This window comes from Pleuronectes platessa, chromosome 15 (assembly GCF_947347685.1).
Source record: "Pleuronectes platessa chromosome 15, fPlePla1.1, whole genome shotgun sequence".
Taxonomy (NCBI): Eukaryota; Metazoa; Chordata; class Actinopteri; order Pleuronectiformes; family Pleuronectidae; genus Pleuronectes; species Pleuronectes platessa.
This window is the reverse complement of record NC_070640.1, coordinates 14549017-14566614: the sequence shown is the minus strand read 5'-3', so window position 1 is coordinate 14566614 and position 17598 is coordinate 14549017. Positions and strand designations below refer to the sequence as shown.

General features: G+C 42.6%; 2 protein-coding genes across 3 annotated transcripts; one reads left to right on the top strand and one right to left on the bottom strand.

Annotated features, from left to right (window-relative positions):
- Positions 1-1323: 1323 nt before the first annotated feature.
- LOC128456675 (short transient receptor potential channel 2) lies at positions 1324-8081 on the top strand. Its single transcript, XM_053440951.1, has 13 exons — positions 1324-1344; positions 1710-2402; positions 2491-2691; positions 2776-2940; positions 3030-3204; positions 3290-3490; positions 3594-3756; positions 3881-3973; positions 4611-4803; positions 4899-5026; positions 5112-5184; positions 5299-5416; positions 6172-8081. The coding sequence occupies exons 1-13, from the start codon at positions 1330-1332 to the stop codon at positions 7002-7004; spliced, it is 3051 nt and encodes a 1016-aa protein (XP_053296926.1). The 5' UTR covers positions 1324-1329; the 3' UTR covers positions 7005-8081.
- A 741-nt stretch (positions 8082-8822) lies between these two features.
- LOC128456674 (ribonucleoside-diphosphate reductase large subunit) lies at positions 8823-17249 on the bottom strand. Of its 2 annotated transcripts, none has more exons than XM_053440949.1 (20): positions 17025-17249; positions 14671-14970; positions 13989-14077; positions 13579-13756; positions 13218-13318; positions 13079-13138; positions 12950-12989; positions 12673-12835; positions 12443-12584; positions 12251-12334; positions 11822-11983; positions 11654-11733; positions 11373-11574; positions 10662-10811; positions 10345-10566; positions 10170-10246; positions 9918-10053; positions 9730-9825; positions 9435-9623; positions 8823-9342 (listed from the first exon to the last, which is right to left on the bottom strand). In XM_053440949.1, the coding sequence occupies exons 2-20, from the start codon at positions 14687-14689 to the stop codon at positions 9142-9144; spliced, it is 2391 nt and encodes a 796-aa protein (XP_053296924.1). In that variant the 5' UTR covers positions 14690-14970; positions 17025-17249; the 3' UTR covers positions 8823-9141. The 2 variants fall into 2 exon arrangements, with proteins under 2 accessions (XP_053296924.1, XP_053296925.1); XM_053440950.1 differs by having other exon boundaries at positions 14671-14742.
- Positions 17250-17598: the final 349 nt, after the last annotated feature.

Below are 17598 nucleotides of genomic sequence, written 5' to 3'. Positions count from 1 at the left end.
CACACTGACAGTGTTCTTGGATTCTTTTCTGATTGTTATCTGTCAAAGTATTTTATGTTCCTTTCCAGCTTCTCACAAAGGACACATTTAGAGCTTTGTTTTAAATCCCTGGTTTTGTGTATGCATTCGAGCCGGTGACAGCCAGTGACTAAAGACATAATGTTTTTGTTTGTACGTCCGTTCGTCCCAAATCAAGAATGCCTTGAGGGAATTTCCTCGAATCTGGTACAAATATTCACTTGGACTCAAGAATGAACTGATTAGATTTTGGTGGTCAAAGAAGGTCACGATGATCTCACAAGGCAAATTCTTTGCACACTTAAAAGAACAAGATTTTTTTTAGTCATGTTTTTTTACCTCCTGAGCCAGCCAACATCAAACAGTCTGATTTTAAAGTCTGAAGTTGTCCATTCCTTCCCTCTGCCATGCAACATTATGCTCACACGAAGCAGCTGGCTTCTCCTCTAAACATTTCTGCTCTGTAAGATGACCTGGGATCCGCTGAAGGATTCATTCTAGAAAAACAATGATTATCTGCTGTTTTTAAAGAAAAATATATTGATCATCATAACATCTACCCATCTCTCTACATTTATATAATGTATGCAGTGCAGTTATACATTCCAGCTGAAATGACTCTACTCTGATGGAGAGCCACAGATATCTGCAAAACTTCTCAAAAGCAGAGACATAAATCAGAGTTAGATGAAGAGATTGAAAAGTTGAAACCAAGATGAAAGAACGAGACCAAAATAAATCACGTCTAATGTGAACGATTGGACAGAATGGACCACAAAGCCAACTACAAGAAAAGAGAGGAGGTGAAATAATCTGTAAATCTTTTGCTTGCAGCTCCTTGTTTTTCCCACTGCTGAGAAGCCCGTCCAGCTCCTCTGGGGAATGGGATGACAGCTGCTGCCTGTTCAGTAACAGCTATCTTAATTGTACCGTGGCACTGTTTCCAAGTGGGAGACCAGAGTTAATTCCTGTTCGAAGGCGGTAACAGTAAGGTTTGGGCCCGGCCAAGCATGAAACACTTTGAATTTTAATTGGCTTTGCCCCATAGGGGGTTGAAGTGTGTTATTGAGTTTGTTGGTGCTGGTTTTATGCAGTCAGCTGTTTGCACATGATCGCAGGACACTTCAGCGCTCAGTCCTCTGATTAGAGCTACTTGTGAGATCGATACCCACATCTCTCACCTTCACCTTTGAAGTTTAAAAAATATATGTATATGTATATATACTGTACATATTTTTTTATGTCTCCAGAGAATGTGATTTTTTCACCGTAGGATCACTGCTTCAAGGTTGTGTTGTTTTGTCTTCAGGGATGGAAAACCTCACGGTAGGTAGAGTTTTATTCTACCATGGTTCTTTATCATTCAACAGATTGAAGTGAGGATAAAAAAATAGACAATAGTCTAGACATACTGCTCTTCCAGTCTAATGTTTACAGCTTTGTTTAATCATTCAGAATAATATAAAATCGCTGCTTTATCAACAAGTCGTGTTTTCCTTGATGTCTTAAAATGTCCCCAGTCAAGAAAATGTTAAATATGTGTTATTTATATTTTTATTGAGACTTTGTTTTGCTTTTAAAAAATCTTATTGTGAGCTGCCCCTTTTCCCTGTTTTCTTCCATCCTATACATATGAATGAATGCATTTCTACTGCTGCTGCTGTTGCTCACTGACTTGTTCCGTCTCTCAGCCAGAGCAATGGCGCGAGATTATGAACAAGAAGTTGCAGTTCCCCCCGGAGCTCATCGGGGCCATTCAGGAGGGGAAAATCGAGCAGCTGTGTGGACTGCTGAAGACCGGCGACGGCATCGTCCGCCAGCTGGAGGAGTCCGAGGACCGCCAGTGGAGAGAGGCCCTCAACCTGTCCATCCGCCTGGGCAATGAGGACGCCATGGTCACCCTCCTGCAAGGGGTCAAGTTCGACTTCCGTCAGATTCACGAGGCTCTGCTGGTCGCCGTGGACACCAACCAGCCCAGAGTGGTGAAGCGTCTGCTGGACCGGCTGGACCAAGAGAAAGGCAACAAGATGGACGTGCACTCTTTCTCTCAGGCCATCTTTGACCACTCCATTGACAACTCCCAGTTTGCCCCAGGGGTGACCCCTCTGACCTTAGCCTGCCAGAAAGACCTGTATGACATCGTGACCATGCTCACCCTAAAAGGCCACATCATCCCGTGGCCACACAAGATCTCCTGCGCCTGTCTGGAGTGTCGGAACGGGCGTCAGTACGACCTGCTGAAGTTCTCCTTGTCTCGCATCAACACCTACCGTGGGATCGCCAGCCGAGCCTTCCTGTCCGTCACCTCCGACGACGCCATGCTCAGCGCTTTCAGTCTCAGCAGGGAGCTCCGCAAGCTCTCGCAGAAAGAGCCCGAGTTCAAGGTGCAACGGCGTTCCTCGATATCCCAGCTCTATGTTCGACTCATGTTTGTTGTTGCTTGACCTGGGCTGTGGTGCCTCTCTCCTGCAGCCTCAGTACCTGGGCCTGGAGCAGCTCTGTCAGGATTTTGCGGTTGAGTTACTGGGCATGTGTCGCAACCAGAGCGAGGTGACCACGATCCTCAACAGCTGCGGAGACGAGAGCCAGGATGCCTTGGATCAGCAGGCCTTCGAGGAGGGGATACCCAACCTGTCACGACTGCGGCTTGCTGTTAACTACAACCAGAAGGAGGTATGAACAAACTGAAACCAGTAAAAAAAAAAAGAGGCATATACGCGATCTGTAACATCTCTCTCCCTCTCTGTTTTCCTGCAGTTTGTGGCGCACCCAATCTGTCAGCAGGTGCTCTCATCCATCTGGTGTGGGAACCTGGAAGGATGGAGAGGCAGCAGGACCGCCTGGAAGCTGTTTGTCTCTGTGGGGATCTTTCTCACCATGCCGTTACTCTGCCTCGTCTACTGGATCGCACCAAAGTCAAAGGTCGCAGGGCGCAGAAATCTCCAAACATAGAGGATTCTGATTAAAACACGGAAACAGGAAGCTAAACCTGGCTTTTGTGTTTTCACCAGGTAGGAAAGATCCTGAGGGTTCCTGTGATCAAGTTCCTCCTCCACTCTGCCTCATATCTCTGGTTTCTCATCACATTGCTCGGAGAATCGATAACGATGGAGATGTATCGAGACAAGTTTGCCTCGAGGCAGCAGAACATCCTGCACAGCTCCTTCCACATGGTGTGGGTGGTTGGTACGTTCACTCTCTCTGTGTTTACTCGGTGTCCGTGATGGCACTGATGGAAAGGTTTTAAATCATTCTGTGCCGCCACATGCAGGATTCTTCTGGTACGAGTGTAAGGAAGTGTGGATCGAGGGGCTGCGGTGCTACTTCCTGGACTGGTGGAACTGCTTGGACATGATGGTGCTCAGCATGTACCTGGCATCCTTCGCTTTACGGGTGCTCATCATGCTCAAAGGCTACCTCCTCTGCCAAGAACACAGCGGCACGGACGACTGTGTTTATTTCACCCAGACTGGTGAGAACATCATGTCACAGTTTTTGTCCAAATTGACTGTTGGTAGGTATTTTTTTGAGTTTAAGGCTCAGCCGGTCTGTTGCTGTGTGACACTGTCCCTCAGTGCGTGAGGACTGGCGCCAGGAGGACCCCCAGCTGATTGCGGAGGTGCTGTTTGCAGTCACCAGCATGTTGAGCTTCACGCGGCTGGCTTACATCCTGCCGGCCCACGAGTCTCTGGGAACTCTACAGATCTCCATCGGAAAGATGATTGACGACATGATGAGGTGCAAGCATTTTTCATTCAGCCTCCTGCATCACAAACAACTGCGTGTGTGTGATCCGTGCCTGGAAGGAAGGTCAGAGCACATGTCAGAGCCAGTGAGGATATATATATTTTTTCTTCCATAGATTCATGTTCATACTGATGATCATTGGAACAGCCTTTCTCTGTGGCATTAACAACGTGTATGTTCCATATGTCATCTCTCCACATCTTGGCAGGTAAGAATCTGCTGATTAAGCAGCTCTATGTGGCAAATTGTGATTTTTGAATATGGGTTATACAAATAAGATGTAATTGATTGAGCCGTTCATTGAAATATTACCTGAGCCAATACATACAATAATGAGCTCACATAAGACAGCTGAATAAGATTTAGATGCGAAAAATGCATTCTTCCAGTCACTGTGGGGTCATCAGGAAACCAGTGGAGACATATTTTATTGATTATTTTCACAATGTTTTTATATAATACGTTTTATGTGAAGAAATATCTACTGATGTGTCATTACCCTGTCAGTCCCAGAAATGCAGTTTTGGTCAGGTGGCATTTCATGCAATGTTTGCCCAATAAATCTGGTTATTTATTTATCAAAACACAAATTGAAAATGTAATAATACATATTTAGGATGGATATTTTATTCATATCTTTCTATTTTGACTAGTCATATATACATATTTGTTTAGACTTCATCCTTTAATCAATTTAATCATACTGATCTATAAAGCTCTTTATTTAGCATCTCAGTGAGAATAGAGAGATACAGAAGACTGTTTGTGTGTGGTTCACTATGCTCCACTCCCCTAATCGGGTTGAATAAAGGTATAGATCCAGATTTTCCACTTCTCCACGGCAGGTTTAATGAGACGTTCCACTTCTTATTCTGGACCATGTTCGGTGTAGCCAACCAGGACTACGTGGACATGCCACAGTTTATGTTGGCAGAGTTTGTTGGCAGGATTCTCTACGGCATCTTCACGCTCGTCATTGTCATCGTCCTGCTCAACATGCTCATTGCTATGATCACCAACACCTTTCAGAAAATTGAGGTTAAGAGATTTTTTTTTTTTACGTCACATCTGCAATAAGAAGAAAGCAGAACCTCCTCTGATGATCTCTCACATCTCGTCATTTTTAATCTCAGGATGATGCAGATGTGGAGTGGAAGTTTGCCCGGTCAAAGCTGTACCTCAGTTACTTCAGAGAGGGCCTCACCATGCCGGTGCCCTTCAACATCATCCCCTCACCCAAAGCTTTCTTCTACATCTTGAGGTGGGCCCTAAAACCTCAGAAAATCTGCAAGAACAGATCCCTGTGTTGGTGTTTTTTCATTCACTCAGTTTAATTTCTCTTCCAGGGCCATCTTCAGGAGAATCTGCTGCTGCTGCAACTGTAATTCTGTGCAAGAATATCCCCCTATAACCAACATGGTGAGTGTGTCCGATGTAGTAGGAGAAATATTTTCAAGCTACAAAATTATTCTGCAATCATACGCTGCGCTGATGTGTGGGATTATTAACATGGTTTCTGTTTCATGCAATAAGGCCAATGACAAGGAATCTGAGGAAGCCCAGTTACCGTACCGGCAGCAGGTGATCAGGGCTCTGGTGCAGCGCTACATCGAGTCGGCTCGCAGAGAGTTCGAGGAGACCAAGAGGAAAGGTTAGTCTGGCATCAGTCTGTCAAGAAACAAAAAGTCCTGTCAGCTCACACAGCAGCTTTACTTCCTCACGCCTCCCCTTCTCTCATCTCTATAAATGAAATGAATGCTTTCGTTTCAGTAATCCCTGTCAGGAAGTCAGTGTAATTTAGAAAAATATTGATTTTAAGTTATCTTCTCATTTTTTGTGTGATACAGATTTTTATTATCCAATATTTAACACCCTGGTGCTCCTTTGTCAACCATGTTGTTGTTTGTTTTATACGCAGCTTGAGAGAGAGTCAATCTATGGTTTTGATAGAAGAAGAAAACTGCTTTTATTGTCACATTTTTTTAATTCAAATAATAAGTTAGATATGATGAAGTTATAGGTAGAATGTCCCTCAGTAGAGCTGATGTCACTGTCCACTCATTGGATTTACACCAAATTACACAAACAAATATCAGTTCCCAAAATCATTGTTTTTTTTTTATCAATGAGGAGAACATTTGGAAAATCACCAAATCTGGCAAAATTCAAGAAATTGAAACCAAATTCCTGGATCCATGCCCTGATCTGGATCCACACCAAAATTTAAAGGGTTCTTCTTTGTTTTATATTGCATCCTTTTATCAAGTTTTAAGGTAATATGTCCAGCATTATCTTGATTAGAAACAAACAAAACCAAACAAAGGAATAAAAGGATGAAAACATTAACCTCCTCTGTAAATGTTTTGATGCTGTGTTGTGATTGTGGTGTGTCTCTTCTCGCCTCAGACATCGGTAATCGCATCACCGAGTTGAGCAAAGCGATCGGCAGGATGCACGGTGACATCAAGGTGATCCAGCAGCTGCTGACGGAGGACGAACACTCTGCAAGTGATCCGGTGACCAGTAAGGAGGGCTCCTCCATACTGGGGAAATACATCCATGGTGCCAGGAACAATTTCAGAGGTTTTAACAGCATACATGAATTCAAAAACACGTCACCTAATATGACAGTGCACCAGGAAGAGGAAGAGGTGGACAAAGTTGACTCAGACACAAAACAGGAGACAGACATGCAGCAGAGTCAGGTGACCGACTGTGACGTGGTGAAGATGGAGGAAGGCAGAGTTAAAGTAGAGTCAGGAGATGAGAGGCAAACTGAGAAAAAAGAGCAGTTGGAAGCAGAAAAGGATGAAAACACTGACAATAAAATAAAAAGCGAGGGGGCAGCAGGGAACAGCTGCAGTAATCTTGAAGGGAAGGTGAAAGGCGAGGCCACACAGGATGAGGTGGAGAAAATAAAGGAAGGAGAGGGACTCAGAGAGGCCAACGCTGGACAAGCTGAGAGCCTCCAAGTCAGCAGTGAGAAGACAGACGTAAAAAAAATTGTTAACAAGATGAAAGACATAGTGCTGCAAGAACAAAAAGCAGAGGTGAGATGGGGGAAGGGCAGAAAGTTCGAGCACAATGTAGCAGAGAAGTCTGGCGTCAGGGAGGGCAACGACAAACCCGGCGCCAAGAAAACCATTCCCTCGCCGACGGGCAGCAGCATCTCCCAGGACACGGGCTTCGGTTCCCAGGAAGGGGAGGGGTCCATCGTTGGGTCGCTAGTGACACCGTAACCTTAGTGACATCACAGTTAGAAACCACGCTGACTTCTTCAGGGTTGGGCCTTTTGGTTACCTTATCCAATATTTGGGGAAGATTGTGCTCCGGCTGCACAAATAAACGTTGACTGCAGGGAGATATGTGACTTCAACAGACGGCAGCAGGTTTTTTGTTTTTTTTCATGGCCCTGCAGCTCTTTCATCTCAGCTCTCGTAGTGACCGGCCCAACGGTGGCGATTTTATTTCTACATTTTCTAACAGCTACATACCAAATATTCAACCCCTCTAATTGAGACTGGTTTAGATTCATCAAAATTCCCTCTCGAACTCTTTTGATCCTCGAAAAGGTTTCTAGAAAACTCAGTGGCTGTAGATGAAGTGTCTCTTGTATTTTATAATCTAATCTTTGCATTTGTCATCTTGTGTGACTGTAGTCGAGTAAAACTCTGTAATATTCTGGATATTTCTATAATGATACTGATGCAGAAAAACCCTCAAAGAATAAAAATGTTTTTCTTTCGTCTTAAAAAGTAATTTTTTTGAAAATCTGAGGCCTTCTTACATGAATATGACAAATTCAAGCATTCAGATTTAGTCATGAAAATAGAAAAGTCATTCCACGATGGTGTCAATGTGCTCGTCTCTTGTGATTACGTAATAAGAAAGATGACTTTGTAGCCAGTCCTCTTTAAGTGACCAATGTTTTTTTTTAAAGTCAGTTAACACCGTAAATTCAGCAGCCTGAAGAGATTAGTTCATAGCAGATGCACTAGTTCACCTCCACAAACTTGAGTGTTAAGTAAGGTTGGGTTTAGGTGCCTTATGACATTTCAAGCAGCGACCAACTGTCATTTTTTTTAATTGAGTTTAATTGTCAGATCTGTGAGTCACATGTCGTAGTTGCACTGCTCAGTTACACTGGGCCTCTCTCCTTCTCACTGCCACACCTTCACTGTTAAATAGCAAAGATTCTGTGTCCGTCTCGCTGGTTTCTTTTTATGTGACGTTCAGATATTGCACGAAAATAGACTTCTGTTCCATCCAGGTTTGTCAGAAGTGTCTTTGTAAAACAAATAAAAACTTTGAAGTAGTCTCTGTGTCTCACTGACTCCGTTTGTGGGAGAATTGGACGTCTGGGGTTATGAATCAATGTTTCCTCTGTGTATCGACACCTGCTGCAACAGTGTGACAGTGCAGGTCTCAGCTTGCTTCACACTCACACACGCCACACATACACACACGTGTCCCATGAGGCTGCAGGCCTGAACACACACCAGTTCATTAATTAATGGCCTGCAGCCTCTTGTGCCCCTGGGTCGCACACTGTATCCAGACTCTTCCAGTGGAAAACACATTGTGGCTCTCTCTAGCATTGCACGACTGATGTCATCACCATTTCCACCTTCTTTTAGCGTCGGTTTCTTCTTCTCCAAGCTGCCAGCAGAGTTCAAACACACTCCAACGTAAACCATCAACTAAATTGTGTTCATATTGTAGTGGCATGTTGTTTCACACTCTCCATCCTGCTACAGCAGCTGTTGGAACGTCCCTGGAGAAAGACTCTTCCCTCCCTCTCAATTCCCAGTAAAAGAAATACAGATCAGCATGTTTACTACTTATCCAGCCTTAGTTAGCTAAGTTATCTATGTAGCTTTTTAAACAATAGTTCTTGGTTTAATAACTGTAAGTCTACATATGCTTATTATGCATGTATACATTATGTATATATACATGCAGGATAAGTGGTATAGATGATGGATGGATGTATAAATACTTGGATTCTGACAGATAACTCATATTTTAGAAAATGTAATAAGGAAACTTAGATTAACATCATTGCATAACAAAATGTATTTTTCCAAACAGCTAAAATACAGACCACCAAGCAGTTCATTAATGTGACCCACTTATTACAAAACTATATAAAAAAAAAGAGTTACAAGTTCATCACTTCACTGCACCCTGTTGATTCTGTACATACAACATACACCTCATGATGAAAAACCAGCACACATTAAATAAAGACTGTAAAGAAGACAGTGGCATGTGTTAAACACCTGTTATTATGGCATCATATACAAATACAAAAATAAAAAAAGCTATTTCAATGGGAGTTTAAGAGGGAGTGTGCCTGGATGATTGAACCTCCCCTCAGGAGCCGCACATCAGACAATCGTCTCTGTTTGCTAAGGAACACACCATAGCAGCGGTGTTGCGCTCCTTGTCCTCCGCCTCCCCCTCCTCGGTACTGTTGCCTGATTGAGCCTCCTTTAGTTTCTCCTTGTTCAGGGTGAACTGAATGGGGTTGGCAGCGGGCTTCGTCCGCAGGTAATACATGCCGGTTTTCAGGCCCTGCAGAGACAAGAATATAAGGTTAAAGATGATGTTTCTTTACCGTGTGACACAGCATCTGTCCAGCCTGCATTCCCTCAGGGCTGACTTACCAACTTCCAACCGTAAAAGTGCATGCTGGTCAGTTTGCCATAGTTTGGTTCAGCGATGTGGATGTTAAGTGACTGGCTCTGGTCGATGTAGGCACCACGGTCTGCTGCCATCTTGAGGATGGTTTTTTGGGAGACTTCCCACACTGTTTTATAGAGCTGCTTCAGATCATCAGGAATCTCTTCAATGTCCTGTGGACAAGTCAGACATAAAGTAACTTGCTTAGGCTTGAAAAATAAGGGCATGTACAGTATATAAGAGTGATATAAATAATCGAATCAGATAAGATTGTATTACCTGGATGGAGCCGTTCTGAGCAATCAGCTGGTTCTTCATCTCATCACTCCACAGACCTCTTTCTGTGAGGTCCTTCAGCAGGTGAGGATTCACAATCTATAGGAGACGCAGAAATGACACTGAGCAACTCCTCCCTCTATTAAACAGGACTTTAGAGGCTGAAAGCAGCAGATGGATTCAGTGCTGACCTGAAACTCTCCAGAGAGCACCCTGCGGGTGTAGATGTTGCTGGTGTACGGCTCAATGGACTCATTGTTGCCCAGGATCTGGGCAGTGGAAGCGGTGGGCATTGGGGCCAAGAGCAGACTGTTCCTTACGCCGTGCCTGAAGACACACAGGAACGAGGGGTGGTGCAGGTCAGGGATGAGCTATGATTTCAACATACAGCAGATATGACATCAGAACAATCAGGAACAATGAGGACAATCAGGAAGACCTACTCAGCGATTTTCTCCTTCAATGCCTTCCAGTCCAATAAATCTGTTGGGACTTTATCCCACATGTCGTACTGAAGAATCTAGAAAACAAAGAAACCAAGACATTCAATTACGACCTGAGCCAAAACGACTAAGCTGTACCCCATGTTGGATTCGAGACGTCGGGAAAGCTACTCACTCCTTTGCTGACAGGAGAGCCGGCGTAGGTTTCATAAGCGCCAAACTCCTCTGCAAGCTCACAGCTGGCCTCCAGGGCAGCGTAGTAGATGGTCTCGAAGATCTGAATGTTGAGTAGCTGGGCCTCCGGGCTTTCAAACGGATAACGCATAAGGATGAAGGCATCAGCCAGACCCTGCACACCGATTCCAATCGGCCTGTGACGCCTGTTGGATCTCTCAGCCTGTAAAGCAGGAGAGAGGGAACGTTGTTCAGACAGAGCACACACGACTCGGCTGCAGGGTCGATCAAGATGCAACACGAGACAAGGGAGCTTACCTCCGGCACAGGGTAGTAGTTGATCTCAATAATCTTGTTCAGGTTTTTAACGATGACTTTGGTGACAGAAGCAAGCCTTTTGAAGTCAAAGGTTTTCTCTGGGGTGACGTACATGTTGAGTGCAATGGAAGCCAGGTTACACACAGCAACCTGAAGAAAGAACAAATCAATTTTTATACGAAAACTGACAAAATAATGTTGCTGCACAAAAGAAGTTTACAGAAGGAAGCAAGCTGAATCTATTGGTACTAGATCTGGACTGACATATCTGTTGGCACTGTAGCTAATAATCAAAGTGACATAAAAATAAAACATGAGGAAGAAGCTTCAACAATGGCGGAACTTTTTGGAGAGACTTAGCAAGGTTAGTAAGAAACAGGCATCTCTTTCTTAAGAGGTACATTATGACGACATCCTCTTTCACTGCCATATTTGTTGTTGTCTCAGTTGACTCTTCACACTGCGCTGCCCTCCAGTGGACACTTTGTTTAACAACCACGCTCATGTAAAAAGACTCGTAGAAGCATGTGAGCAGTGATGCTTACATAGATTTTCTCGTACAGAAAGGCTGTATAAATTCCCCTCTATATAAATGTATGCAATGGCCAATATATCAGTATCAAAAATGTATAATATATTGACATTGACCCCCCCAAAATCCATATCGGATTGTCTTGACTTGGCACCAACATGATGTCTCCATCCCCTCACCTCATCTTTGCTGGTGTACTCCACTATCTCTGTGCACAGATTGCTGGATTTGATGGTTCCCAGATTCTGCTGGTTGCTCTTCCCGTTGCAGGCGTCCTTGTAGAGCATGTACGGCGTACCCGTTTCAGTCTGTGACTCGATGATGGCGTACCACAGCTGCTGAGCCTTCACCACACGCTTAGCCCGGCCCTCCTTCTCGTATCTGAGGACGATCATGAGACAAGTTAATGTGGAGAAATGAGTGGTTCGTTGAGAACAAGGTTTGGTGGTGCTTATTGGACCTTGTGTAGAGCTCCTCGAACTTCTCTCCCCAGCACTCCTCCAACCCGGGACACTCACTGGGGCACATCAGAGACCAGTCCTACAAGAATATCAGAGGACCGATAAGACTGAGGAGCCTTAGAAGATGTAGTATCTGAGTTAGGGTGGGAAATGCTTCCAGTATTCACCTGATTGCTTTCCACTCGTTTCATGAAGAGGTCTGGGATCCACAGGGCAAAGAACAGGTCTCTGGCCCTCTGCTCCTCTTTACCTGTGTTCTTCTTCATCTCTAAGAACTCAAACACGTCCAAATGCCACGGCTCCAGGTACACGGCGAAGGCCCCGGGTCTCTGAACGGGCGAACGCAGAGAGTCAGGTGATTTAAAAAATGCTGCCGCCCCAACGAGGCAGTGCCTGCACCGTAGCAACCAGGGTTCGGTTCCAACCTGTGGCCCTTTGCATCCTGTCCTCCCCCCCCCCCCCCGTCACAGCTTGCTCTCCTTTCTATCAAAAATTAAAGGCCATAAAAGCCCCAAAATTATACTTAAAATATACTCTGACTCTGTTCTGTAACAATATCAATAACATTTTTGTGTATTGTTTATCTCTGTTATTACCTTGTTGCCACCCTGGTCGACATACCGTGCCGTGTTGTTGTAAACTCGAAGCATGGGAACCAGCCCGTTGGAGTTGCCATTTGTCTGAAATACACACACCAGTTTAAGTCATAAAGAACTTTACATAGTGTACAACATGTACATGTAAGCTCCTCTATTAATACAATATTTTGTTATGTTTATTTCTCTCACCCCAGCAATGTAGCTGCCTGTTGCTCGGATACAGCTGATGGCCAATCCAATGCCTCCAGCTGATTTGGAGATGAGTGCGCACTGCCTCAGTGTGTCGTAAATACCATCGATGCTGTCCTCCTTCATGGATAGTAGGAAACAACTGCAAAAAAGGAAACAAGTATTAGTAACAAAAATCAAGTTTCAGACATTTGGGTTAAATTTGTTCAGAGCAATATTTCTTTATTTACCTGGACATTTGTGGTCTGTTGGTGCCGGCATTGAACAGTGTAGGTGAGGCGTGGGTGAACCACTTTTCTGACAGCAAGTTGTACGTCTCAATGGCTGCATCGATGTCTCTTTTGTGAATCCCGACAGACACTCTCATCAGCATGTGCTGGGGTCTCTCAGCAACTGCAGGGACAGAACTTGATTAGCGATAAAACTAACAATGATTGAAAAAAAAATCTAAACAACAAAAGATGCACTTCCGAAGAAGTTTTCAGCAAGAACAAAAACGACTCTCACCTTTCCCATTGATCTTCAACAAGTACGACCTCTCAAGAGTCTATCGGAGCAAAAGAAAAAGTAAGATTTACACGTCAGAATCATCTGAGTGAGATGTTCAATGTAGGCCTAGTGAAAATTTGTAATTACCTTAAATCCAAAGAAATTGTAAGAGAAGTCTCTGTCGAAAATGATGGCTGAGTTGAGGCGCTGCAAATGAAAGGGGACATTCTGTTAATAAATGTGAAACTTCATTACCGAACAAAATATATCGTCCAAGTTGACGTACATTCTTGTTGTCAAGCACAATGTCGAGCGTCTCCTTGGAGATCATGGGAGAATGAAGTCTATTTAACGGGTTCACGTATCTGTACAGGTCTTCCATCACATCTGCAACAGAGAAAAAGGAAAGAAGGTGTAAAAACAGTAAATCCTCAAACATATTAAAACACATATATTTTATTAAAATTAAACAAAATTTGATTACGTTTTAAAGAGAAGATTAAAAAAATGAATGCCGAAAGCAAACACCATGGATAAAATACACAAAGTAACATGGGCTCTCATTTATTTCAATGCAATTCTAATTACACAAATCACTCAGTTTGTCATTGGGCAGAACCTCTGTCGATTCTAACACTTTTACTCACCACTGAACACTTTCTTTGTCTCCTTGTGCAGGTTTGACACAGCTATTCGTGCAGCCAGGATTGCGTAGTCAGGGTGGTTGGTGGTGAGGGTGGCAGCGGTCTCTGCTGCCAGGGTGTCCAGCTCCACGGTGGTGACTCTGTCATAAAGACCCTGGATCACCTTCATGGTAATCTGGGTCTGCAGGAGCAGAGACAAAGGGTTTCCACATGAACATTTCATTTTCGTTCTTTTGCCTTTTTTATTCTCTTGTCTACCCCATCTTAACTATCTGCTGAGTGGGATCCATAAAGGTTTATCTGAAGTAAATCTCTGAAACTACACAAGGCAGAATATAAGTGATCTGACATTGGCCTGCACCTGATGTTTCCTTTAAAGTGGATGTAGTTGCACTGAAGTGTTTGGAACTTACAGGGTCCACAAAGTCCGAGTTGAGTCCATAGCAAAGCTTCTGAATACGAGAGGTGATTTTATCAAAGGTGACTTCCTCCTCACGACCATCTGAAACACAAGCAACGTGTTCCTCGTATGAGCGCATTTACTGAAGCCTGGTGAATATTGATGTTTATGGTGGCAGCTGTTAACCACACGAACACCTGTCTAACCAGTTATTATCGCAGCAAAAGCCTCAGCTGCTTCGCGCCATAACCAAACAATATCAATACCTCCTGATGACAACCCTCCTCTTACACATCACTTATGGAAAAGTTCACTGTGATATAAATGCACAGAAAAGAAAATAAGTTAAAATCTCTGCTGTACTGCAACTAATAATCATTAAAAAAAAGTGTGTACAACACTGAGCGGTATTTAAAATGGAGATAAAACAAGCTGTACATCTGCCATCTGAGCAAAACCCCAATCAGTATGTGCCCTCTTGATAAGCCCCGGTTCTTTGTTTGTGTCGTCGTACACGCACCGAGCAAAGAAACAACAAAAAGACACGTTTCAACACTGGAGCTGAAGTCCACATAAAGTCTTACATTTTTTTGTATTGTTATTATCAGAGCTTAAATGCATTAATTTTTTTCTGCACATGTCCCGCATCCTACTATTGCATTATCTTACACTATTTGATAAAAAAGCGACTGTACCTCGTTTAATGACGTGCATGATGGCGGCCGAGCGGCTGAGTCCGGTCCCACGGGGGCTGCAGGTGTTTCTCTCTGGAATCAGGTGAAAGGAGCTGATTTACAGCGGCTTATGACACCGTAAGAACGATCAAATAATACAGTTGAATCTCAAACTGACGGCGCGAACAAGCCGCCCGGCCAGTTACACTGCTTTGTGTCAGTGGCTCAGCCAATCAGAGGAGAGCCCTGCAGACCTCTGAGCCAATCACGACCCAGCGCTCGAGACATTCACAGCATCCGGTCTCCTTTTCCGGCCCAAACCTGGCGGGACGTTATCAAACAAGAGCTCAAGTTGTCAAATGTAATTATTGTGTTTCATTTCCGCAACAGGACGGAGTCTGTTAGCCTACAGTGTGTGTGTTGCAGTTTATAAGTGACATCCACTTGTGTTATTGTCATCACAAAGCAAGCAGTTTAAATCAATGAAATACACAAAACGTTTAATATAAATATCTGTGGATGTTTAGGTAATATAATGGGCTGGAAATCATCATAAATCATCAGTTTCGGTGTCACTTCAGAAAGATAAAGCATTCGAGCATTCGAGAAAAGTTGGAGAAAAACAATATAATACTAAACTTTATGTATAAAGCACTTTTCAAAATCTCACCACAAGATGCTTTACAATGGTAGCAGAAAGTATGAGGATGATTTGTACATAATGATTTACCACCACAGACAATAGCAAGATTTATGCGTTTTTAGTTTTTGAATTATTGAGTGATTTTAACAATCAGTTAGCCAAGTAATTCTAAAACACTGAATACTGCGATTGGATTAAAATTTTCATTGCTTCTATTTCATGCTCTGCGTTTCATTAAATTTCACTTCACATACCAATATTGTACATATTGTATTAACTACATTTATTAATATATGATATGTTTACATACTCTTATGATGTATTACTGTAGATAAACTACCTGGCAGTATCCTAAATCTTTTGTTAAGCAGCCCCATTTTTTTTTACATCTGCAACATCATAGTGATACCTCTGAAATATATAATAAATTAATGAGTAATGAGTGACCCTTGCTCCTTGTGCTAGTTGATGGGAACAATATGTCATTTATTTGATCACCGAATATAAACAAGAAGGTTTTGCATGAATTTTCAGAATTATAATAAATGAAATGTGTCCCACACTGTGATTCTTGTAAGGCGTCCGAAGCCAAGGCTGGAAACTACTGGGTTATTCTCTAACAATAAGTTTCTTAAGCATGTTAAATCATCCAGTATTTAAAATCCAAAAATATAAAAGTAACTTTCAAGTATGGTTGTCAAAAATATGTAGTAAAGTAGAAACTACCATGGTTTTCTCTGAAATGTGTAGCAAAAGCAGCATAGAATGACACAGACACACACACACACACAGACACACACACACACACACACACACACACACACACACACACACACACAGAATAATTTGTCCAATCATCTTCCTGTACTTACTTAGGTAATAAGTAAGTACAGGATTACTTAGGTAATCCAATCCAAATATCTTATGCATATTTTGAAACATAAACAAAATAATAAATTAAATTAAATTAATGTGCGCAGCTTGCTTCTGCGCAGGAATTTATATAATTATATTATTAACAAATTAAATTAAAATTAAATAATTTCTCTTCTTTCAATAAATTTCGCAAATTTTTTGTAAGAATTTTAGCATATTAAAGCCCTCAAAAAGCCAATTAATTTGCCTGAAAAATAATAATAATATTCCTTACAATTTAAATAGGGCTTCACTGTCTGTCAGTGCCTGTCAGTGCTCAGTACCTAATTATAGATGATGGATCACCCAATACTAATAATCAAGCATAATAGACAGATAGATAGATAGATAGATAGATAGATAGATAGATAGATAGATAGATAGATAATCAGATAGATAGATAGATAGATAGATAATGTACTTTATTGATCCCAATTTGGGAAATGATTGTATTCTTGTAATTATTGTATTGTAACAGCATGTCAAGGGCAAAATATCTCACATATTCGCATTTGTTTGAAAAATGACCAAATAAATAAATATGACTATGAGGTGTGCAGAAAAAAATGAATAAGAATAAATTATGTGCGAAAAGAAAAAACAAGTTCACAGTTATTGCAGGAGGATTACTCAGAGAGTTTTGGTGTGCGATAGAAAGGTGAGAACTGGACAGTCTTATTGCTGTGGGCAGGAAAGACTTCCTGTATCTGTAGCTGAACCAGTCTGTTGGAGAAAGTGCTGCCCGGTCTATCCACTAGGCGGTTGAGAGGGTGCTTGTGATTGTCAATGATGGATAATAGTTTGTTCAAAGCCTCACCGCCACTTCAGAAGAGTCAGCCTTCTTAATCAGCTTGTTGATTCTGTGGTGTCAGCGGCTCTTCAGTGCACTGGCTACAACAGACTGATAGAAGATGTCCAACATGTTGCTGCACATGTTGTAAGATCTCAGCTTCCTCAGGAAATTGAGTCGGCTCATCCCTTTCTTGTACACAGCCTTGGTGTTGGTTATCCTCTCCAGTCCGTTGTTGATGTGGACGCCCAGGTACTTGTAATCTTCAACTGTGACAATATCCTTTGTTTCATAACCATATACAGTGGTTTTGAAACCCTCCTCTCGTCCTCCTTGGTCACATTCGATTAGTAGAGGATTTCTAGCATCTCACTCCACAATTAATCTTACTGTTCTTTTATTGACCACATCTATCATTTATACTTTTAATGCGTGACTTCTGCTTGTGTATTTTCGCACTGTTGTATTGTTATTTTTTAGTAAAAGATCTGATGACTTCTTCCATCAGTGTCATTCAACATTTCCCTGTTTTGCATCCTCACAAGCAGGTCACATGTGATCAAGTCAATCTCTGTGTAAAGGTCGAAACAAAAAATTGTCC